Consider the following 25,228-nt stretch of genomic DNA (forward strand, 5'->3'; position numbering starts at 1 on the left):
CCGATGCCGGCGTGTGCGCGCATCGGAGCGGACCAAAGAAAAAGTCACCTGCACGACTGGGATGCAGATGGTCCGCCAGTGTAATGGGAACACACTCTGACAGCTCCACACTGCCTCACTCTGGGGGGGGGGGGGGGGGGGTGGAGGAGGAGGAGGAGGAGGACGGGGGGGAGAGAGAGACATCATGCTGTGTGTGTTTTTTCTTCTTCTTTCTCCTGCTATTTGTGTATAAGAAAGGAAGGAAGGTGGAAGGGAGGGAGGGAGGAAGAAAGAGAGGAAGAAGGAAGAGAGGTAGCAAGGAAGGAAGGGAGGAATGAGGGATGTGTTTTGTTTTTTTGTTTTTTCTGCTATTTGTATATAATAAAGGAAGGAAGGAATGAGGGCCGGAGGGACGGAGGGAGGAAAGCAAGGGAGGGAGGGAGAAAGGAAGGGAGGTAGTGAGGTAGGAAGCAAGGAACGGAGGAAGAAAGGGAGGAAGGAGGGAGAGAGGAAGGGAGGGAGGAAAATAGAAAAAAGACATAAGGTAGGAAGGAAGGAAGGGAGGTCGCGAGGAAGGAAGAAAAAAAGGAAGGAGGGAGGCAGGAAGGGAGGAATGAGGGCTGGAGGGAGGAAGGAGACCCTCTGTTGTTGTGCAGAATGAGTCGCTCTCAGACTTTGTGTTGTTGTTCTCCCCTTTGAGAGAAAGGTTTTGGTTGAATCCATTTGAACTCCTCTCTCCTGCAGGTGGATTCTAGGCCGACGCTCCGGGAGGGAACCTCGGGGCCGCGAGTCTCCACTATGAACCGAGCCTTCACCAGGAAGAAAGGTGAGCAGCAGCAAAACATGTCTCATGAAACAATAAACTGTGAATGCAGGCGGAACATCATCTTTAAGGTTTAGGAGTCTTGAGGGTGGAAGGATGATGTATCGGGAGGAAGGAAGGAAGGTGGGTGGAAGGAAGGAAGGAAGGAGGGAGGGAGCGAGGAAAGGAAGGAGGGCTGGAGGGAGGAAGGAAGGAAATAAGGAAGGAAGGGAAGAAGGAGGGACAGACAGAAGGAGGGAGGGAGCGAGTAAAGGAAGGAAGGAGGGCTGGAGGGAGGAAGGAAGGCTGGACGGAGGAAGGAAGGGAGGGAGGGAGGAAGGGAGGAAGGAAGGAAGGAGTCTTGAGGGTGACCCTGCCCAATTGCAGAGTAGAGCATTATTCGGGGCTGTGGTTTGTGAAACAGCTGGATGTGTTTCACACCATCTGCTCGGCGAGAAGCAACCGACCTGGGGGGGGGGGGGGGCTCTTGATGATGTCTGATGATATCTGGCCATTATGATTCACCGTTTCCCTTTGATTGCATGATTCATTTTAACGAGGTTTGATACCTGGACTGCTCTCTCGCTGTGGGGGGAAGGGCGGGGGAGTCTGGCGATGAAGCTCATCACAGGAATGTAACCCACGGTTACCAGATAATGAGAAGGACGCTTCAACAGATGGTAAAACTGCTCCCTCAATAAATTTGATTTAAGAGAGAGAGAGAGAGACTCCTTTTAATCAGAACAGTGGTGCTGACACCTTGAAAAATGTTTTGGCCTACCTGCTGTCAGCCCTCCTTCCCTCCCTTCTTCCCTTCCTCTTTCCTCTCTCCCTCCCACCCTGCCTTTCCTGCCTTCCTTCCTTCTCCCTCCTTCTTCCTTTGGCCCTCCCTATCTCCTTTCCCTCTTCCTTCCTTCCTCCCTCCCTTCCTTCCAGATACATTATCCTTTCCCCCTCCCTTCTTTCCTTCCTTCCTTCCTCCCTCGAGGGGTGAGGGGGTCTGAGGAGGTCTAAGGGGTCTGAATGGTCTGATGGGTATAATGGGGTCTCCCTCCCTCCCTTCCTTCCATTCTCTTTCCTCCCTCCCTTCCTCCCTTCTGTCTTCCTTCCATTCTCCTTCCTGCCTACCTACCTACATTCCATCGATTCTCCTTCCTTTCCCCCTCCATTCCTCCATTCATACCTTCTGTCTTCCTTCCATTCTCCTTCCTTCCACACTCCCTCCCTCTCTCCCTCCTTACCTCCCTTCCTTTCTCTCTCTCTCCCTCCCTTCTTTTCTCCCTCCCTCCCTTCTGTCTTCCTTCCATTCTCCTTCCTTCCACACTCCCTCCCTCTCTCTCTCCCTCCCTTCCTCCCTTCTGTCTTCCTTCCATTCTCCTTCCTTCCTTCCTCCTTACCTCCCTTCCTTTCTCCCTCCCTCCCTTCTGTCTTCCTTCCATTCTCCTTCCTTCCTTCCTCCCTTCCTCCTTTCCTTCCTCCCTCCATTCCTCCATGCCTCTAAAACACTTGTGAATGGTGCTTTTTTTATTATTATGATAAATCAAATCTATGATTTGGCCTGGTCTTCAGTCTGTTTACACGTTCATGTGAATACGATGAGGTGAGTTCAGTCCAGAATCCCTGAAGTGCATCAACTTCTATTCGGTAAAGGCTACAAAAATCAATAAAAAATATAAACCTTTGATGAGAACGGAAGGACTATAGGGAGGGCGGAGAACGGAAGGAAGTAAGGGAGGAAGGGGGGGGAAGGAAGGAAAGAGAATGGAAGGAAGACGGAAGGAAGGAAGGTAGGAATAAATGAAGTAAGGGAGGAAGGAAAGGAGGAAGGAAGGAAGGAAATGTGCCCTTGATTACCCCCCCCCCCCCCTCACCCCCTACAGCCACCAACCAATCACATTTAACTGGTCAACCTTGAAGAGTGAACTTGTTTCTTAAGGAGAGAAGCCTCACCGCTGACCACCAGCAGAGACACCGTGCTCTGTCATGGTCTTCAGTACGCCTCCTCTTCCTCCTCTTCCTCTTCCTCTCCCCACCGCTCATCGACGCCTGATTGAAGAGCTGTTTGTGTCTTTTCAGATAAATCATGGATGCACACCCCGGAGGCGCTGGCCAAGCATTACATCCCCTACAACGTCAAGGTGGGTGGATCTGAGTCAGCTGAGGAGAGGAGGAAGCCTCCCTTCCTTCCTCCCTCTCTTCCTACCATCCGTCTTCCTTCCATTCTCCTTCCTCCCTCTCTTCCTCTCTCGCTCCTCCCTTCCTTCCTTCCTCCTTCATTCCTTTCTTTCTTCATTCCTCCTTCCTTTCTCCCTCCCTCCTTCCTCTCCTCCTTCCATATTCCTCTCTTCTCTCCCTCCTTCCTCTCTTCCTTCCCTCCCTCCCTCATTCCTCTCTTCCTTCCTCCCTCCCTCTCTCATTCCTCTCTTCCTGGTCCCTCCCTCATTTCTCTCTTCCTCGTCCCTCCCTCGTGCCTCTCTTCCTCCCTCTTTCCCTCCCTCCCTCATTCCTCTATTCCTTCTTCATTCCTCTCTTCCTATCTCCATCCGTCCTTCATTCCTCTTTTCCTTCCTCCCTCCTTCATTCCTCTCTTCCTTCCTTATTTCTCTCTTTCCTCCCTCATTCCTCTCTTCCTCCCTCTTTCCCTCCCTCATTCCTCTCTTCCTCCCCCCTTCCTCTCTTCCTCCTCCCTTCTTGCCTCCCTCCCTCCCTCCCCCTCTCGGTTCCTGTCCTGTTCCCATGTAGTCGGCCTCCCTCCCAGTCTCTCTCTCTGGGTTCTCTGACTCCAGCGTCCTGAAGCTCTCAGCCTGAAGCTCTCAGCCTGAAGTTCGTGGTCTGAAGCTCTCAGCCTGAAGCTCGTGGCCTGTAGCTCTCGGCCTGAAGCTCGTGGCCTGAAGCTTTCGACCTGAAGCTTTCGGCCTGAAGCTCTCGGCCTGAAGCTCTCGGCCTGAAGCTCTCGGCCTGAAGCTCGTGGCCTGAAGCTCGTGGCCTGAAGCTCGTGGCCTGAAGCTTTCGGCCTGAAGCTCGTGGTCTGAAGCTCTCGGCCTGAAGCTCGTGGTCTGAAGCTCTCGGTCTGAAGCTCTCGGCCTGAAGCTCGTGGCCTGAAGCTCGTGGCCTGAAGCTCGTGGCCTGAAGCTTTCGGCCTGAAGCTCGTGGTCTGAAGCTCTCGGCCTGAAGCTCGTGGTCTGAAGCTCTCGGTCTGAAGCTCTCGGCCTGAATCTCTCCGGCTTCAAGCATCCGGAACGGTTGAACATGAGAAATAATCTCCGTTGAGTAAATTAGTGATCGGGCCTCCAGAGACGGGTCTCTTAAAACACTTTTTATAAGACAGACGTTTCTGATTATTTGATTCATTGAGTCAACAAGGGCATGAAAAAAAACTAAAATATGTGCAGCGCTTCCTCCGAGATGATGACGAGTGTTTCAGAACCACAGTGGCAGTCGCATTACGCTGTGTTAAGAAATAACGAGCGACGCAGGAGATTGTTATTTTCACGGCTGATGTAATTTCTCGTTCATTCAATCCGCCGTAAGTGACGCCTGGAAAGATTTATTTTCATTTTTATTTTTTAAAGAGAAAAACTGAAGAAAAAAGGGGGAAAATATTCTCATATATATATATATATATATATATAGGGAGGGGTTGTCTTGCAGCTGAATACACCAGCTGATATGGATGAGCCTCCGAGCTCGCTCTACCTTGTGGAACATCCCCAGAATGCACCGGTCAGGAACCGGTGCTTCTCCGTTCTATTTGGGGCATCTGGTCGGTGGCGCTTAGGGGACGCTGTGGTATGATGCCGGAATATATATATATTAGAGCTGTCAATCGATTTAAAAAAATTAACTAATTAATCGCACATTTTGAAATTGCGATTAATTAATCGCAATTAAAAGTTAAAAGTTCTTTCTTTTTAAAGACAAAACTTCACACAGAGCTGTGTTTTCAAAGAGGCTCCTACATATACAGTGCCAGCGAGGTATTTAATATCGTGGATGATAAATTGTTTCTTCAGTGAAACATCAGATTAGTAAAAAAAAAAGAAGTATATTGAGACCCCATTGGTCCTGTCATCTTTAACATTGAACACAGCAGAACCAGTGGCCTTGATAACTGACTGACATTCAAATATGTCACGTTAACCCTCTGGAGGCTGGGCTCATTTTATAAATTTTACAACAACAACAAAATTCACCGTTTAACCCTTGTGTTGCCTTCGGGTCATTTTGACCCGAATCAATATTACACCCTCCTGCCGCCTTCGGGTTAATTTGACCCATTCAATGTTTAATGTCGGTGTTCTTTCGGTAGTCAACAAACAAACATAAAGTGCCTCACACTTAAACTTGGAAAACAATATTAATTCTAATAATTTTCTGGAGGTTTTAATTGCTGCCGTCAAATTGAACCCAAAGGGTAAAATATGTTAGTAAATATAAAGGTAACAGGAGGGTGAAACATTGAATCGGGTCAAAATGACCCAAAGGCGGGGAGAGGGTTAAATATTTAATCGGGTCAAAATGACCCGAAGGCAACACAAGGGTTAAAAGTGTTTCCCTTCTTTTTAAAGACAAAACTTCACACAGAGCTGTGTTTTCAAACAGGCTCCTACATATACAGTGCCAGCGAGGTATTCAATATCGTGGATGATAAATTGTTTCTTCAGTGAAACATCAGATTAGTAAAAAAAATGAGGTATATTGAGACCCCATTGGTCCTGTCATCTTTAACATTGAACAGCAGCAGAACCAGTGGCCTTGGTGACTGACTGACATTCAAATATGTCACGTTAACCCTCTGGAGGCTGGGGGCATTTTATACATTTTACAAAATAAATTAAATTCACCGTTTAAAGTCTTTTGCATGTGACACACCCCCACGTGTTATACATCAAACATTCCAGAACAATCTCAGCTCTGAAATGAGCCTCATTGTCCTCGCGCCGTGTTCTCTGGTTCTCTGACTGACAGGCTGCTAAATGAGCCTAACCTGTGAGGTGGGAGGTCCTTTGTGATTTACTGAGTGTTCATTGGTTGTTTTTTCCCGAAATGTTGACAGACAAACGGATTGACAAATCACGTTGAAGGTTTCGTGTGACGAGTTCTTTCCGCGCCGCGTCACCCGACACGTCGCCCCTCCGGTCCTCTGTGTATCAGAGGGGGAGACGGGAGGAAGGAGAGCAGGAGGAAACCCGACTGATTCATCCACGAGTTAAACTGATTTCTGCTCCTTATTTTCGCGGAGAAATGATTGTTTTAAAAACGGAAACAGTGTCAAACCGTACTGCCGCGGTTTTTAAAAAAAATTGCGTTAATTGCGTTAAAATATTTTAGTGCGTTAACGCGGCCAAATTAATCGCATAGATTAACGCGTTAACGCTGACAGCCCTAATATATATATATTTACAGGAATATATGTATTTATATATATTTACAGGAATACATCTATATATTTAAAGGAATAAATATATATATTTACAGGAATATATATATATATACATATATAGTAGTGCTGTGAAAAATAACGCGTTAACTCAGTTAATTAAATTACAGGTTTAACTAGTTTTTTTTTTAACGCATTTAACGCATGCGCAGAATGAGCTTCCAATCCGTCTGTTGTTGGTCGTCTCTAACCAGCAGCATGTCATTCTGTCTCTAGTGTTGTGTTAACATGACTCCGATCTCCGTCTCGCGCGCCGCAGAGCTCGGATGCCGGCGTGTGCGCGCACATTGGGACGAAAAAAAGTCACTTGCAAAATGAGCTTCCAATACACCACTTCAATCTGAACTCTGTCCGCTCTCATGCAGACGGTCTGTTCATCGGTAATGATCCTTCCGCAGGTTCACCTACGGAAACCTTGTTACGACTTTTACTTCCTGTAGATCAGGGGTCTCAACACGTCGATCGCGACCTGCCAGTCGATCGCGGCGTAGTGTTGGTAGATCGCATGACATTAAAGAGATTGGCCCGCCCCGACATGTTCTCTATAGCACGTCTTTGTTCTTTTATTAAACTAAACGTCTGTTGTTGATCGTATCTCCACAGCAGCATGTCATCTCTGTCTCTTCGCGTTGCGTTAACACTTATCGATCTCCGTCTCGCGCCACAGAGCTCCGCGGCGCGCATCGGGACCGAGCAAAAAAAGTCACTTGACAATCTGTCCCCTTGTCGGGGCCGGTGAGGTTTCAGCTATGCAGCGGTGACCCCGCCGTCCCTTTCATCACGGCCCAGTTCATGAAGAAAACCCACACAGTCAGTTTGCCTCAGCAGCTGCTAGAGGAAGACTAGAGGCCTTTAGATTGTGTCATGGTGGAGTTAATGGTTGACAAACAAGAGAAAAATGTTCTGTTTAACCCTCCTGTTACCTTTACATTTACTAACATATTTTACCCTCGGGTCAATTTGACCCCAGCAATTAAAACCTCCAGAAAATTATTAGAATTAATATTGCTTCCCAAGTTTAAGTGTGAGGTACTTTATGTTTGTTTGTTGACTACCTAAATAGCCCTTTAAATAAATAAAAAAGTTGATATTTCTTATATGTTTGACACAGTGAAAAACAGCCTGGGGTCAAATTGACCCCAAAGAACACCGACATTAAACATTGAATGGGGTCAAATTGACCCGAAAGGTAACAGGAGGGTTAAACATTCTGTTTAGGATGAAGATGTATTAATGTTCCATATGGAAGAAAACTGCTAAATAACTGCTGAGTTGCAGCACCATTGTATAGAAGAATGTATAAATGTATATATCCGTCTTTTGTCATAAATCTCTATGTTCTCACAAAATATACCGAGAATATCGGTAATATGTGATTAATCATGATTAATCCACAGAAACCTGTGATTAACCCGATTAAAAATGTTAATCGTTTCACAGCCCTAATATATAGATATAGATATATTTACTGGAATATATATATATATATTTTTACATATATAAATTTACAGGAATATATTTGTACATACGATTTTACATTAAAGTATTTTGATGAAAAGTTAATAAAAATCCCTTTAACTCTAAATTAAAAATACTTTTTTCGCATAAACACACTGCTTCTTAAAAAGTCAGAACTAACGTCTGGGTTCATTAAATGCCCAAAGCGGACGATTACTCCATACACAGTGAGAATGTGTGTGTGGGACACAAGGTGGACGTCAGCGTTGTGTCGCCGTGACAACCCGTGTCTGTCTGGCTGCTCTGAGCTCCCGAGGGAGTCGTTGTTATTTTGTTTCTCCCAAACTTTAAGTGGCTGACACCCATGTTTATGAGGTCTGATATTGGAACAGGCGAAACACAACATGAGGCTCAGGAGGCACTGAAGCGCGCGTGTGTGTCTGTGTCTGTGTGTGTGTGTGTGTGTGTGTGTGTAATGCACTTAATGCTGCTGTCAGAAGGAAAACACTGTGTAGAGGCCCTAACATTTTTCCACTAAGTATTAAAGCCACTAGGGGGCACTGTGTCTTTTTTCTGTGCTTTTAATCCTGGCTGCGTGACATCGTAGCAGAACATTTATCAATGTTACTTACTATTTGCTTCCCACCTGTTCTCATTAGCAGGCACTCGCCTATCTGCCTTTTAATGGTACGGTGCCACCCGGTGTTCAAATGTAGGAAGTGCAGGTCCCAATTCACCCCGCGTTTCCCTCGGAGACATGAAAAGGCAACAAAACGACATTATGGCTCCAAAACAGTGCATCCAGGCTTGAAGGGGAATGGCTCCATCTGTTGGACAGCTGCAAAACTGCTGCTCCGGTGTGTATGTGTGTGTGTGTGTGTGTGTTTTGGCACTTGCTGATAGATTTGATATAAATGGTATCTCAACTTATTTGACCTTCAAAGGTATTGTGTGTGTGTGTGTGTGTGTGTTTGTGTGTGTGTGTCGTCTCTCCTTCCAGTTCCTCGGAAACACGGAGGTCGAAGCCCCGAAAGGCACGGAGGTCGTGAAGGACGCGGTCAGGAAGCTGAAGGTAAAGCCCCGCCCCCTCAGAGTCGAGCTGTAGCCGGAAGCACACGGAGGAGAGGGACTGGGCGACCTGATTGGACGGATGGACGGACGGGGGGGGGGGGGGGGGGGAAGGGGGGGGGGAGTGACAACCGCTTCCCTCCCTCATCATCACCAGCAAGGTGCCCTTGGAGTGTGTGGACGTCTGTAACTGTCAGCCTCCTCGCCCGCGGCAGACGCAGAACTCAATAACTGGGATTTTCTACCTGCGGTTTCTGATTTATTATTTATTTAATTATTTATTTACATTTATTCAACCAGCAAAAGCCTCATTGAGATAAAAAAAGAACTTTTTTTATTTACAAGAGTATTGTGGGCAAGACGAGCAGGAGCACATTAAACAGTGATGGACAATTAAAAAAAAGAAAAATACTTCATGAAAAGTGCATTATTATTATTATTATTATTATTAATATTATTATTAGTAGTATTTGTATTATTATTATTATTAATATTATTATTATTGTGCAGAGCGACAGCCAATTTGCCATTTGTAATTATTGGTGAACAAATCGATGTCTTGAAACAATATAATAATGTTGATGTTAACACCAGTCATGCACACACAAGTGCGCTGTAATATAATTATGAATGTATTAATTTAAAGCTGTGCAAATCTTATATTGACAACGATTGTGGGAACTACATAAATTATCAGCTATTTACAGTGGGCGTAAGAAAAATGATCACATTGTTTCCAACCTTCATTCAATTATTATCTTGGCCATTAGGGGCAGTGTAACAAGCTTTAAATACAACATTGACACATCATTAAGTCAACGGGGCAAACTCTACTTATTGTTATTACTCACTATTTATAATTTTTATTTTCATGGCTATAATAATCGAGGTGGTCCTGCTGTAGATAAGCGTTACCCGGACTCTGGACTCCGTAAGACCCTCAAGCACCATTTTTTTAGAAAACAATGTTTATATATTTTATTATTTTTGACATTTAGACACTAGACACATATTTCCTTAGTGGAAATATAAATAGGCTGAGGATAGTTAAGTGCTAAATTGGATGTAATTAGAGAGGGTGAAGAGTAGAGTGGGGTCGCTCTAGACCTGCGGGGTGTCAAACTCATTTTCACCGATCAGCATCATGGCCGCCCTCTTAAAGGGCCGGTTGTAATATATTGTTAAATAACTCTCTTTGCATTTGATTATTTTTTTATTTGAGTGTAGAAATATTATAACATAAGAACATTTCTCTAATATTATAATCCATTTAATTTGAAACCTTCAAAATAAAAGCACAGGATATTTTTCTTAAATTTCTCGAAGGCAAAGTGATCATATGTCTTCCAAGCCTTCAGGGGCCACATGAAATGACGTGGTGGGCCGGCTCCGGCCAGCGGGCCTTGTGTTTGACACCTGGGGGGGGGCCTTCAGAAGGTTAAACAAAGACTCCTTCTTTCCCACAGCTTCTCAGCTCCTCCGTCTCCTTCTGCCAAGTCTTGATCTGTGAGACCGCTCTTCGGGGAGGTTTCCCCTCTGTTGTTACATTACATTTGGCTCCACGGTTACTCCCCCAGAGACACTGAACACGAGGACGGGCTCGGTTACTGAGAGACGGCCCGAGGTTAAAGGTCAAATACGGGCACCTCATCCTCCCTTAAGATACGTTCATACAGGATAAATCTCCTCTTATTGGCTGTTCATCTTAAATGATAGATGCTTAAGGGCTTGATTCCATGTATTTATTGTCAGCCTTTCACCTTTTATAGAGCATTAAATTCAAAATGTCAACACTACAGTGCTATTGGAGGACATAACAATCCTGTTTTACTTTTGTGACATTACATTTTTTGTCATGTTTTTAGGTAGAAAATCGACATCAACGAAGTTACCATATATGTTTCCTCGCCCGATTTAGGGTTAAGTCATAGTGTTGGGAGGTATCATTCCTTTTAGCTTTACTTTAAAGAACATGTTTTGGCTGTATTAATGCATACATGTTTTTTTTTTTTTACATAAGCGGGTAGATGATGTAACGAGGTGGACTAACCCCATCTTTCTGTTTATCTTCGGGTAGATGATGTAATGAGGTGGACTAACCCCGTCTTTCTGTTTATCTCCGGGTAGATGATGTAACGAGGTGGACTACCCCCATCTTTCTGTTTATCTCCGGGTAGATGATGTAACGAGGTGGACTAACCCCATCTTTCTGTTTATCTCCGGGTAGATGATGTAACGAGGTGGACTAACCCAATCTTTCTGTTTATCTCCGGGTAGATGATGTAACGAGGTGGACTAACCCCATCTTTCTGTTTATCGTCGGGTAGATGATGTAATGAGGTGGACTAACCCCATCTTTCTGGTTATCGTCGGGTAGATGATGTAATGAGGTGGACTAACCCCATCTTTCTGTTTATCGTCGGGTAGATGATGTAATGAGGTGGACTAACCCCATCTTTCTGTTTATCTCCAGGTAGATGATGTAATGAGGTGGACTAACTGTTAGGACTGAGTGGTGTTTGAACCCAAAATGCAGTACTCCGAAGGCAGGGAATGAGTTAATGCCTAACGAGGCGTTTTAATGTCCAACAAGGCACTTAGATGTATATATATATTTAAATATACCTGAATACATAAAACTCACAGGCTGTTGTTAAGCATACGTATTTAGGTAGATCTATACAATATAAAATATACTTAGGGGCATTCGGAAGAGTAGTCAGAGTCCAGGCAGGGGGTCGTGGCACGGCAGGTCTGGAGTGCAAAAAGGTGTCAGAAGGAATGCAGAAAAGCACTGAAAACAGCTCTACAAAGTACGGACAGCAACAATGTAGCTCTAAGCTTCTACTGGTACTTGCCAGGTGATTCTATGGGATGATCTGGCGAGGAGCAGGAGTAACCCCATCTTATTGTAGTCTCTGGAGTTGATTGTAACTGAGAGCAGGTATGCAGTGCCAACGCCCAGTCAGCTCGTCACCAGGGAGGAAGGCTCAGATGAGCCTGAGTGTTTCAGATGGTAGAGTGTGGACGGCACAGTGGATAGCGCACAGGAACTCCAGCAGCAGAATGCAGAGGTGGCGGGTTCGAACCCCGTGGCGGGTTCGAAACCGTAACACTAACCCCATCTTTCTGTTTATCTCCGGGTAGATGATGTAATGAGGTGGACTAACCCCATCTTTCTGTTTATCTCCGGGTAGATGATGTAACGAGGTGGACTAACCCAATCTTTCTGTTTATCTCCGGGTAGATGATGTAACGAGGTGGACTAACCCCATCTTTCTGTTTATCGTCGGGTAGATGATGTAATGAGGTGGACTAACCCCATCTTTCTGTTTATCGTCGGGTAGATGATGTAATGAGGTGGACTAACCCCATCTTTCTGTTTATCTCCGGGTAGATGATGTAATGAGGTGGACTAACCCCATCTTTCTGTTTATCGTCGGGTAGATGATGTAATGAGGTGGACTAACCCCATCTTTCTGTTTATCGTCGGGTAGATGATGTAATGAGGTGGACTAACCCCATCTTTCTGTTTATCTTCGGGTAGATGATGTAATGAGGTGGACTAACCCCATCTTTCTGTTTATCTCCGGGTAGATGTTGTAATGAGGTGGACTAACCCCATCTTTCTGTTTATCTCCGGATAGATGATGTAATGAGGTGGACTAACCCCATCTTTCTGTTTATCTCCGGGTAGATGATGTAACGAGGTGGACTAACCCCATCTTTCTGTTTATCGTCGGGTAGTTTCAGAGACACATCAAGAAGTCGGAGGGACAGAAGACCCCGAAGGTGGAATTGCAGATCTCCATTTACGGCGTGAAGATCCTGGATTCCAAGACGAGAGTGAGTCCACCGATTTTTTTTTTTTAGAAAGCTCAGTTTCTAGATTACGACGAGGTTAAAATGAACGAACATTGTTTTTGTTTTCCAGGATGTGCAGAACAACTGTCAGCTGCACAGGATTTCCTTCTGTGCGGACGACAAGACCGATAAGAGGATCTTCACCTTCATCTGCAAAGACTCGGAGTCCAACAAACACCTGTGCTTCGTGTTCGACAGCGAGAAGTGTGTAAGTGGCCTCGCGTCTTCACGTCTGGCGGTATCCGTGACGACCGATCAATCGATTAAGTAAAGTGTCTGTGGCCGCAGGCGGAGGAGATCACGCTCACCATCGGCCAGGCGTTCGACTTGGCCTACAAGAAGTTCCTGGAGTCCGGAGGCAAAGACGTGGAGACCAGGAAACAGATCGGGATCCTGCAGAAAAGAGTACGCCACGTTGGTATTTGCCTTAGTTGACGCATGGCTTGTTTCTATTGGTCGGTTGTCACCAGGCAGTTTTATTCTTTTTTTAATGAACACTTATTACCTTCGCATTGAAAATGCGGAAGGTTATGTTTTGATCGCCATGTATTTATTTATTTGTATGCGTGTTACTCGCATAACTCAAAAAGTATTAAACCAAATCACATGACATTTGGTGGGATGATTGGTTATTATCCGGGGACCATTTGATTAGATTTTGGGATCGATCGGGTCAAAAGTTAAGTCAAGGTCATGAAAAGGTCAACATCTTCTTGAATCGCATGAAATCTGGTGGGATGATTGGTTATTATCCGGGGACCATTTGATTAGATTTTGGGATCGATCGGGTCAAAGGTCATGGTCATAAATAGGTCAAAATCGTATTTTTATCAATTTCTATCCAATTGAGAAATGTGTTATGGTTAATTTCTCCTCCAAATTTCTGAAACTGTTGTGGAAAAAAATCTGCTTTTAAAAAGCTTTCTAAAAAACAAAGACGATGGGAAAAACATGGCTGCTGAACAACATTGAACTCGAGGTTCAGCTCTCATCACGTCGTCTTAAAGGTTAGAGACGTTGTCATGGAGATGAATCCGTTGACAGGAAAGCGCGTCATTTTCACACTTCCTAACAAATACGACGCAGACTTTTTTTCACGAGACTTAACATCTCGTCGGAGTAGCGAACTGGAAGCCGAGCAGTAGCTAGCGATGTCCCGCTGCTCCTCGTCTTCATCGCTCTGCTCTTCACGCAGATTCAGGAGCTGGAATCTGAAAACTCTGAGCTGAAGGAGCAGCTACAAGGTCTGGAAGAGCAGCTGATGATCGCTCATGTGCCACCAGTAAGGACACACACACACCACACACGCACACACACACGCATATGCACACACACCACACACGCACACACACACACATGCACACACACCACACACACGCACACACATGCACACACATTCACACACGCAAGGACACACACACATATGCACACACTCACATACACACACACCACACTCACACACGCAAACACACGCACACACACACTCACACACATGCACACACATTCACACACACACATATGCACACTCACACACACACATGCACACACATATGCACACTCACACACATGCACACACACGCACACACACACACATATGCACACTCACACACACACATGCACACACATTCACACACTCACACATTTGCACACTCACACACACACATTCACACACGCACACACACATATGCACACTCACACACACACACATGCACACACATTCACACACGCACACACTCACACATATGCACACTCACACACACATGCACACACACACACACATATGCACACACACACACATGCACACACATACACACACACATACACACACATGTACACACATGCACACATACACACACATGCACACACATACACACACACATGCACACACATGCACACACATGTACACACACATGTACACACATGCACACACATGCACACACATGCACACACATGCACACACATGTACACACATGCACACACACATGCACACACATGCACACACACATGCACACACACATGCACACACACATGCACACACACATGCACACACATGCACACACATGCACACACACATGCACACACACACACCTCTTCAGTGTTCTGCATGTTTAAAGGTGAATTTGTCCACAAGGAAGCTAAGGCTACATGAGCTAACGCTAGCTAGCATACGGTGGGTTTTATTGCTAATGAATATTTGTTTTTGTTGGTATAACAAAAGTTTTCCCAAGACTCAGATAATAATGTGTGCAGACAGAAAGTAACACACACGCAACAGGTTGTCACACGCAGGTGTCTTTGATGACACGCCTCCTCCAGTGGGAGGAGTCTAAGCTGCATCTGAAGCGAAGCAATTACAGACCTGATTGGTCTGATGGGGAACCCCCCCCCCCTCCCTCTCCCCCGCTCCACCACTCTGACATGTTGTTCCCCGCTGGTCGTTTCCTGTTTCCTCCTGTCTGCTGGTTTCCTGTTTCCTGTTTCCTGTTTCCAGCCGCTGCACATAAACGCCACCAACGAGGCGTACATGCTGCAGAGGCCCTCGTCTCTGTTCTGGTGCCGCGGCGTGGCGGCGCAGCTGGAGGTGTCCTCCATCACGCTCACCCCCATGAGCTCGCCGGAGTCCAACCTGTCCAGCGGGCTGCTAACTCCTCCTCCTCCTCCTCCTTCTCCTCCTCCTGCTCAACATGCTCCGCCTCCTCCGCTTCCTCCTAAGCCTCCCGAGGGATGCAGCATCCCGCGGCCTCGCGTACGCTTCTTCTTCTTCTCTCCCTCCTCATCCTCATCCTTCTTCTTCTTCTTCTTCTATTCACTCTTATCATCCTCCTTCTTCTTGCTTCTTTTTCTTCTTCTACTCTCCCTCCTCATCATTCTTCTTCTTCTTCTTCTCACCCTCCTCCTCACCGTCCTCCTTGTTCTTTTTCTTCTACTCCCCCTCCTCATCCTCCTCCTTCTTCTTCTACTTCTACTCTCCCTCCTCATCATTCTTCCTCTTCTTCTTCCTCTCTCTGCTCTATCCCTTAGTGTCTCCTTCTTCCTGCTTCTTTTTCTTCTTTTACTTCTTCTACTTCCACCTCATTCTTCTTCTTCTACTCCCCCTCCTCATCCTCCTTCTTCTTGCTTCTTTTTCTTCTTCTACTCTCCCTCTTCATCCTTCTTCTTCTTCTTCTTCTTCCTCTCTGCTCTGTCCCTTAGCGCCTCCTTCTTTTTGCTTCACTTTCCTCTTCCTTTCTTTCCTCTCTCTTTTGCTTTTTGTATGAAAATGAAACCAAGCTGAATATCTCCACTGCTTTCCGTGCAGACGGGGAGCGTCTCCACCAAACCGCTGTCGACGGACGCTTTCGACATGGTTCCCTTCTCCGCCGTGACACCGCTGGTTCCCGCGGTGGCCAGTAATGGCTGCCCGCCGCCGCCACCGACGACCACGTTACCCCCGGACATACGTGAGTAGGAAGCGGATCGGGAGATTCAGTGACCATCATCATCTTCTGAACCCGTCGCCACATGACGTACAGCCTGCTGTCTGTGTTCTCCAGGGAAAGACCTGTTCGGATCGGAGCCGTTTGACCCGTTCACCTGCGGGTCAGCTGACTTCCCTCCAGATATCCAGTCGAAGCTGGACGAGATGCAGGTGAGTGGGAAACACTTTGTTAGGAAGAACTGCAGTAGGGAAGGATTCAGAGATTATTATTCTAGAAATACTATTATTATTATATATTATTATATATTATTATTATTATTATTATTATTAGATATCATATATATATATTTAATATAATATATATTATTATAATATATATTTAATATAATAAATATATATATTATTATTATTATGTATAATATATATTATTATATATATATAAGATTAATGTGACTAACTTCGCTATTTAGATTCATCAGGGACATGAACCCAGTCACACATTTATTTAGAAATTATTTAATAAAAAATAATATTGCGCTGGCCAAGAGCACAGATACAATAAGTAAGACAAACACAGGAGAAAATGGCTAAAAACAACATTGGTCAATTAACAAACACTTTGTAAAAAAGGAGATGATCTATTTTGTAGAACACAACAAAAACAACACGTTGCATCATCACGAAAACACGTCCGACTAAGTTGGAGTGGAGACAGGATGAAGAACGTTGACAAGTAAAATAAGTTTTATGATTTAAAAGAAAAAGAAATTTCTTCATGCTGTTTTTTTTTTTTACGGGTCACTGCTCTCCCAATTACTGCTAATGGTTGAGTCTCATCCAGTGGTGTGAAACCAGTGTGGCAATGACTCCTCCTCCTGAAACCAATATAGTCAATTACAAAAAAACTAAAAACAGTTTCAATATATTTTGAGCCGTTTCCAGCAAACAGACGTTTCATTTTATCGGGTCTGTTTATTTGTTTTTTTAACTCTCACTACGATTAGAAAGTAATGAGGGCTGTGAAATGATCTGCACGTTAACGCCAGCAGGAGGCGCTGTTGCACCGGCACACCTGTTATTGTTGTTGTTCCTACAATGCCTCCCCTTCCTCTTCTTCACGACTAACATGCGAATGCATCTCTCGTCTTCTCCTCCTGTAGCGTCAGAGATGGTTGGTACTCTTCGCTCTGATTCTCTGGCCGTGATGTGGTCGTGTCTGTTGTCTTTTGTCTGTTATATTTTGTCTTTGGTATGTTGTCTGTTGTATTTAGTCTTTTGTCTGTTATCTTTAGTCTGTTTTCTGTGGTCTTGTGTCTGTTATCTTTAGTCTTTAGTCTGTTGTCTTTAGTTTTTTGCCTGTTGTCCATTATGTTTTGTCTGTTGTCTGTTGGCTTTTGTCAGTTGTCTTTAGTCTTTAATCGTTTGTATGTTGTCTGTTGTCTTTAGTATGTTTTCTTTAGTCTTTAGTCTGTTGTATTTAGTCTGTTGTCTTTTGTCTGTTGAATGTTGTCTTTAGTCTGTTATATGTTGTCTTTAGTCTGTTATCTGTTGTCTTTTGACTGTTGTCTTTAGTCTGTTGTCTTTAGTCTGTTGTCTGTTGTCTTTAGTCTGTTGTCTGTTGTCTTTTGTCCTGCATGCCCATGTGGACGATGTTGAATGATGTAATCTTTCCTATCCTCTCTAGATGTTCCTCTTGGTGTCAGTAGTGATGTCAGTTGTGATGTCAGTAGGTTTCAGTAGTTCATTTCATTCTCTCTCTATTTGCTCTGCAGTGAATGAGCCGCTTGTGCCAGTCTTATTAATTAATATGAGCACATATATAAATATATTAATCATCTTGAGTTGTTGAAACCGTCTGGTTTGAAAAGCGTCTGGTAAATGTCACGTTTAATTCAAAAGAAGAGATATCAATTCAATTCAGTTTATTTTGTATAGCCCGACATCATACATTCCAAATTCCCCTCAGAGGGCTTTACACTCCCTGACCTTTCACCTCACATCGGATCAGGAAAAAAACTCCCAAGAAATAGAAACAATCCTTTCAGGGGGAATGAAAAGTGGAGAACCCTTCAGGAGAGCGACAGAGGAGGACCCCTCTCCAGGATGGAGAGAACAATAGATGTCATGTGACCAGAATATTCAAAGAGAGCATTCCAGAAAGATGATTAAATTAAGAGATATTAAAATAAAACATCTTTTGACGTCTCCATCCGGTAGGAATGATTCCGCCGCTGCTCGTCTCATTGGCTGCTCGCCATAGCGCATGTGTAGAGCACGTGTTGTGCAGCGTTTCATCCCCTTGTCATCGCCTCGAAGCTCCTCACGACTCCGACTTCCTGTTTATCCACCACACGGGGCCCCGTGACCTCACACAGGGCCCGGTGTGGGCGTGGTCACAGCTGTTCTCTGGCTTGTCTTCCAGGAGGGGTTCAAAATGGGACTGACCTTAGAGGGCGCCGTCTTCGCTCTGGACCCGCTAGACAGCCGCTGCTGATGCCACGAAGAGGCTTTTTAAAATTTGTATGAAGAAGTGCCAAAATCCAGTCGAGATGTCACCGTTTTTCCATCTTGAGGTTTATATGCATTTGCATTTAGATTGTTTTTAGTTTTTTTTGTGGAAATATGTCACGGTAGACTCGGATCCATTATAGAAAAGAAATATTTTTGTAAAAGAGGAAAACATGAAGTACTTTTGCTTGCACAGGCAATGAGATGTAAATAGTCGAATATGTCCAGTGGTACACTCTGGGGCAGCATTTTCATATGAAATAATGTGTGTGTATGCACCATTTGAACTATATTGTTGTATTGTTAACACATTCCTGTTTGTATGCCGAACACAAGCTGGCAAAGAAGATAAATGCAATCTCATTAACACGGGCATCAGCTTGCCCATGACAACATATAGGTTACTTAACAGTCTGTAGTTCATTGATACAATCTGATCTTATTATTTTGGGGCGGGGGCTTGCCAATCTTTTACTCTTTTATTTTTGACATTAATTTTTAGATTTTTTGGTATTTTGCAGGTTTTAGTTGCCATTTTACTTCTCATATCTTTTAATTGTGATAATTTTAAGTCTCCTCTTTTCTTGCACCAGAAGGCACTGTTGTTGACAGCCGCTGTCCAAATAGAGTACTTTTCCATTTTTTTAAACAACTTTTGGTTGCATCGACTTTGCTGTTACAGATAATAAAGAAAATCTTACTGTGAAAAAAAATGGAGTCTGTCATTTTGTAATATTTGTGTCATTTTGTGTTTTTTAAATCATGAGCTATTCTGCCAGCACGGTTCTACGGATGGCACTCAGGTATAGATTAAGATATCTCAATGGTCTTAAACACCTCTCACAGACATTCTGGGTCCCCAGATGATGAATCCCACTGACCTTTTCCTCCAGCACCTCTTTGAGGATGCTATATCTGCTTTAGTTTAAAATATATTGAGAACTTTTTCAATGGATAAGACCCAAATAAGTGCAAAAGTAATGCCATTTTCATCCCATGCAGCTATATTTTTGCCCAGTGCTAATTAACGGATGTTAGCATGCTAACCTTGCTAAAATACGACGGTGACCATAGCAAACATTACATTATGACATTACCATGTTCCCATTCCTTTGTATTTGCTGCTCGTTAGACCTTGTTAGCATGCTAACCTCGCTAAGATACAACAGTGACCATAGCAAACATAACATTATGACATCCCCACGTTCCTTTGTGATTACTGCTCGTTAGCTCTTTTTAGCATTTTGACACTAAACCAAGATGGCAGGCATTGTCATTGTTAGCATGCTACCATGCTGACATTAGCATTAGAGTCGCCTACTACTTTGGCTCTTAGTCTTGTTGTCGGGGCTTGTGCCGTCTGTAATGTGGAGTAAGTCTCAGTAGCAGTTAACTCAGTTACATCTTGGTTCATTTTGTGGTCCAACATCCCATTTTTTCTTACCTTTAACTCTTTTTCGCTATATTTTTCATTGAATATGACAACGCTCTCAAGGCTGATGATTCTGTTTTGGTACGAAGAACCAAATGAACTCTTCTCAAACAAGAACAGGCAGAGAGAAGTATTTTCAATATTTATGTTCAAGGATGAAACGCATCTTTTTGCAAGGCTCCTCTTCTTCCTCCTCTTCCTCTTCTTTGCCTCTGAGGTGTTCGCAGGCTGTCGAGCCTCGTAAATGTTACAAATCTATAATCAATGTACTCAGATATGAACCAAATCATCACAATAGATTTACTCAAAGGCACATTCATGACAAAACAAAAAGACAGCATAAATTATTAATGCGGATATCCCGTTAAATACATAAATGCTTCTTTTTTACTTCAAAATATGTCTAAAAAATTACTGTGTGCAAAATGTGAAGCGTAGAGGACCTAACTACCTAAATCAATAGGACAAGAGCTTGGGGGGGATGAACAAGCAGTTTGTTTAATGTGTTGCATAGCAGGAAATACAAAGAAACGCACTCAAAGCCACCTTATCCTATAAAACTGGTTATAAAAAGAGCATACAAGTCCAGGATACTGAAAAAGGGGGAACTGGCATGCATAACAAAGATAATATTATCTGCTACCTTTTCCTGTACGATATTAAAATTGAAAGGGTAAATATAAATTTTTTTTTTTTTTTTTTTAAATCACCACACACCACTTACGCGACACCTCATTCGACTCTCCATCGTAGACGGAAAGATCTTTATTGGTATCCCTGCCCTGTACCGTGCAGCCCCGGGGGAAGTGCACGAGGAATCACACGACTTACAAAAAACAGCACCTGCGAAAGAAGATTTACATGTAGTGGTTTCTCAAGTTTCGGTGACGAGGTAGCTAACGCTGAGGAATCAAACCGTCTTTAAGAGTCTTTAATGTTCTACGTGGTCGGTACAGAGTTTTGGAAGAACTGGATACAGACATCGGTTCATCGACTCTCTGAGAACATTCCCGCTGAGCGAATGCATCGTCGACTTTATTCGTTTTCTCAATAGCACCACGATGTCATTGTATATGCAAAACATTTCAAACACAAAAAAAACGAGTAGACAAATCTGTAAAACATACAAGTCGAGGGACATTTGATGTAGATTCCTCTGGGCTTACAGACAGTAGCTCAAATTACAATTTTAGAGCTTTAAATCTTTGGCAATGATTTTTTTGTGAAATTAAATTAAAAGGGCGATGTCTTTGGACCAAACTACACCACAGTGAGCCTCGAAAATTCATCACGCTTGGAGTCAAAACATGCACAAGAAGACAAGAGGAATGATTCAGATTTTTTTTTTTTAAGTAAGTAAATTCCAAACATTCATTGTAACTTACAAATCTTCAATGTCTTGAACTGGGTTGAAAGGCACAATAAATATCTTGCCACAGGGCCAGAATAGTCCTCGGTACTCGTATGTACAACATGGCTGATCCGTGTCAGCCGTCAGTTCAATAGTCTCAGGATTCACCTCGACGCATCCCCGCTGACGATTTTACAAGAAGCACACGGGCCCGATATCGATGCCGAACTCTTGGTCCGGGCCGCCAATGTCCACGGGGGCAATATCCACAATAGGAAGTCTCGCAGTTTTCTGTGTCCTGTACTCAAACACTGTCTTGCCCCAGTTGCCATTTGCTTGCTGTAAAACAAACAGAAGTTCCGTGTTACGTGATTTTCTCTACAGCGACGAGGGATATGTCTCAATGAAACGGTACACAGTGGTCGAGTGATTTGTTCTGGGTGTTGGATTTTTTTGGGAAAAATATTTTTTTCATAAAAAGAGCAAACAAACAACAATTAATTGATTGTCTATGTAGCTAAAGCCTGAAATACCTGACACGGAGCTGCTGCCAAAAACAGCTCACTAGCGCACCAAATGTGCTTTATTCCATTGGCTAAAAATATTCACTCAACACTACTGCTTGGAGCAGCTATACTGGATTGTTCAGCCACTAGGGGGCAGCAAAACAAGCTTTAAACACAACCCTGACACGATGTCACCTTTTAAGTCATCATGGCAAACTCATTAAGGAACAGTTACAATGAAAGCTTTTGTTTTTAATTGTGTTGAATGCTAAATAATCTCTATTTTTGGCCACGTTTTGGGTCTTCACCACATTTCTTTAGCTGCTGCTCCGCCATGTTCACTAGCTAACGCTGACTCTGTCCGTCTTATCAGATCTTTTGGAGGAAATGATCAAGTTGATGTGAACATTCCTGCAATAACTGTAATAAGACTTTATAATAAATCACCTCTGGCCAGATCCTCAAACATCAATACCCCTCGCACCGCTTTCCCTTTATATACACGTGTATATACACTCTATATACTTTGCATTTAATTTTTTGTCCTGCTTCGCGATTTTATTACATTGTACAATAATGGGGAATAATAAATGAAGGTATAAAAAAGAGCCATGATAACTTACTGTGCAGGAGTCCTCCACCACCGTGTATCTGAAGCGGTTGTTCCCTTCTGCTTTGAGCTCCAGGTCATTGGAACCCTTGAGGATTACGGCTTTCTTATAGTTGCCCGTCTTCTTGTCCTTGTAGCCTACGGAGTTCTTGCAGTTGTAGGTGATGGTCTGAGATGCCTCTTTGGAGAGCAGGCGGATGAAAGTCATCTGAACTGTGACAGAGTTGGCCGACTGTTCCTTGTTGCCGTAAGTGAACTAGAGGAATAAACGGAGCGGTCAGGTACGGAGCCTCGACGAAAATACATCGATGAGCCAAAGACGCGCTGAAAAGAAAAGCCATCGAAATGTAAGCGCTCACATGTGTTCCACGGTTGATGTCGGCTCCGAACCACACGGGTTTGTTCCTGGAAGAGCTCCACCACACTTTGCGAGGTATGCTGGCGGGGTTGGCGGAGATGCAGGTCTCTCCGGTGTCCATGTTGCAGTGCACTTTGATGGCGTCCTCCACGCTGCCTTGGTTTGGATCCACCCAGTACTCCCCTACACAACAGGGTACATCAGGAATTGTTTGGAAATGTAGCTTTTGAACACATTATTGATTTATTCTACAACTGCAACGGCACAATAAGTCACCTGTATTGGGTACAAGCTAACGATAAGATATGAGAGCACGATAAACGAAAGGACTAAGGGCGGCGTCGGCACTCACCACTCTTCTTCTCGGGGTAGCATCTCTTCAGGTCGTCGCAGGTCCTGGCGGGGTGTTTCCTGCTGCCGTCAGGGCTCTTCATGCTGTTGATCTGGCTGCTGAGGGCCTTCAGGGTGGCCTGGACGCCGGGGTCCACGGGCACTATGGCGGAGCCGTTGCTGTTGGGCATGGCCTCGTCCTCGTTGAACTCGGGAGGAGGAGGGCCGCCGAAGTCGTAATCCTGATGGCCGAAGAGGTCGTCCATAGCGGCCATGGGAGGTCCTGGGGGACCAGGTGGGCCTGCGGGTCCACCCTCTCCAGGAGGGCCCTAGAAGTATTATGGTACTTTACAGAACTCCGTACAGACAGAAATATGCTTTAATAAACTTCTAGCAGTCCCTTGTTGCTGACTCGCAGAAAATCTGGTGCAAAGATGGTCAAAAAGAAGTCAGGGGGATCTTTCCTGACAGCTCGCTGTGCGTCTGGCTGTTTTTAACTACGTTTACTAGTTCCAACTCACATGCAGTAAAGCTCTGGACGATCAGTAAATACCTCTGGTCCAATTTCTCCACTGATTCCACGGGTTCCAGGAGGTCCCATCGGTCCCGACTGTCCAATGTACCCTTCCTTTCCAGGAGGTCCAATAGGTCCGGGAGGCCCCTGAATCATATTCATATCAAACACAGTTAGTCTTTGCTTTAAAATAAGGAGTTGGATTCCAAAATGATTGCTGGCATTAAACTAAAGTATATTCTGGGAATCTCTTTATACTATTACAAAGATGAAGAAATGGAACTGTGGCGTTTACCCTCGCTCCGCTTGGTCCAATGATTCCTGGAGCTCCCTGTTCACCTGTTGTACCCTAAGAGCAAGAGGAGAATAATTATTAGCTTCTTTGTACATTTTGTTTACACATTAGATTTAGAAATGTTTGCTAGAATGCTTCACACAATGGTCACCAGTGCTTAATGACCATTACCCATTGGACGATACCTCGTCAAGCAGGGTCCTTTCATGTTGGAAACTATTCGTGACAGTAATAATCAATTTTAGTTTCTAATCTATATTAAACATATATATTTTGTATTTACCCAGATGCATTTTAGATGGAAAAAGCTCAGTTTTTAAAATGGGTGACACAAACGGCCATTTTAGTTTACCCACCTGCACCAATCAGGATTTGGCAACACTTACATTATAATCAAATTACAGTGGTGGGGGTGTTTGATGATGCTGACGGCACTGTCCATTTAAATCGATCAAATTACAGCAGATTAGTCCCGATCGCGCAGAGCAGCAGTCTTTGGGTGTGAGGTATCCAGCGTGGAGGATCCTAGAGCCAACCAACTAAAGGCCCCTCCACGCACCCCTCCCCCTCCAAGCATGTTGGAGAACTACCAAACGCTTCAAGTAAAAAGAAGGGGTGGTGTTCTCTAGACTCAGTGTTTGGTTTGTAAATTGTGAGCTGCTGTAGAAACATGGCAGTGCAACAGGACCAACTGCACATGTAGATATAAAAACAACCCTTCAGAGTTTCAGGTGATTATACGTTAATGCACAAAAATGGTTGTTTATTATTGGCCAATTTAGCCTAAATATCAGATTCCATTTCTGCTTTTAAATCTCCCGGAATTTGAGTTTTAAGCTTCAATTTTAAAGGAATAAGAGGTAATATTAAATTAATTTGCATTTCATGTACAGGCGGCAAAAGTGAGTCGGTATTATCGGATTCCTGAACACCACGCTAACTTACTGGAGATCCTGGAAGACCCTGCAGACCAGTGAAGCCTCGATGTCCCTTCTGCCCTCTCTCTCCGTGATCTCCCAGGTCACCCTTATCCCCTCTTGGTCCTTGGGGTCCCTGAATTAGAACATTTTTAAACACATCTCATGATTATTGTTTTGAAATGGAGACATTCTTGGCTTGTTTCAGCACTAATGTTCATATCAATGTATCATTCCCAAAAAATCTACAATGCATCAAGTCTATGTTAGTGGACACTCACCCCTAATCCTCTCTTTCCAGCCGAGCCAGGTGGACCAACAGGTCCTCTTGAGCCCTGCATGCAAATGAGAAAGATTAATTAAGGTCCTCAGGGAACA

The 25,228-nt window shown here is 44.2% G+C and overlaps 2 protein-coding genes across 5 annotated transcripts in view; one reads left to right on the forward strand and one right to left on the reverse strand.

The window, feature by feature from the left end:
- Window positions 1-19,250, forward strand: part of gulp1a (GULP PTB domain containing engulfment adaptor 1a) — a 66,401-nt gene extending 47,151 nt beyond the window's left edge. For 3 of the 4 annotated variants that reach the window (XM_056430862.1, XM_056430870.1, XM_056430877.1), the window contains 11 exons: window positions 724-805; window positions 2,858-2,919; window positions 8,680-8,751; window positions 12,495-12,593; window positions 12,682-12,819; window positions 12,900-13,016; window positions 13,807-13,893; window positions 15,103-15,357; window positions 15,910-16,051; window positions 16,145-16,239; window positions 18,452-19,250. In XM_056430862.1, the coding sequence (XP_056286837.1) occupies window positions 778-805; window positions 2,858-2,919; window positions 8,680-8,751; window positions 12,495-12,593; window positions 12,682-12,819; window positions 12,900-13,016; window positions 13,807-13,893; window positions 15,103-15,357; window positions 15,910-16,051; window positions 16,145-16,239; window positions 18,452-18,523 (1,167 nt within the window). In that variant the 5' untranslated portion in view covers window positions 724-777 and the 3' untranslated portion in view covers window positions 18,524-19,250. The remainder of the gene's footprint in view (window positions 1-723; window positions 806-2,857; window positions 2,920-8,679; window positions 8,752-12,494; window positions 12,594-12,681; window positions 12,820-12,899; window positions 13,017-13,806; window positions 13,894-15,102; window positions 15,358-15,909; window positions 16,052-16,144; window positions 16,240-18,451) is intronic. The other variant, XM_056430886.1, reaches the window with a different exon arrangement.
- Window positions 19,251-20,446: 1,196 nt separating this feature from the next.
- col5a2a (collagen, type V, alpha 2a) overlaps window positions 20,447-25,228 on the reverse strand; it is a 43,460-nt gene continuing 38,678 nt past the window's right edge. The window contains exons 47-54 of the mRNA XM_056426878.1: window positions 25,132-25,185; window positions 24,879-24,986; window positions 23,934-23,987; window positions 23,678-23,785; window positions 23,147-23,453; window positions 22,796-22,977; window positions 22,450-22,692; window positions 20,447-21,659 (exon numbers count right to left, since the gene is read on the reverse strand). Of these exons, the coding sequence (XP_056282853.1) occupies window positions 21,513-21,659; window positions 22,450-22,692; window positions 22,796-22,977; window positions 23,147-23,453; window positions 23,678-23,785; window positions 23,934-23,987; window positions 24,879-24,986; window positions 25,132-25,185 (1,203 nt within the window). The 3' untranslated portion in view covers window positions 20,447-21,512. The remainder of the gene's footprint in view (window positions 21,660-22,449; window positions 22,693-22,795; window positions 22,978-23,146; window positions 23,454-23,677; window positions 23,786-23,933; window positions 23,988-24,878; window positions 24,987-25,131; window positions 25,186-25,228) is intronic.

The sequence above is a fragment of the Pseudoliparis swirei genome, chromosome 2 (assembly GCF_029220125.1).
Source record: "Pseudoliparis swirei isolate HS2019 ecotype Mariana Trench chromosome 2, NWPU_hadal_v1, whole genome shotgun sequence".
Classification (NCBI taxonomy): Eukaryota; Metazoa; Chordata; class Actinopteri; order Perciformes; family Liparidae; genus Pseudoliparis; species Pseudoliparis swirei.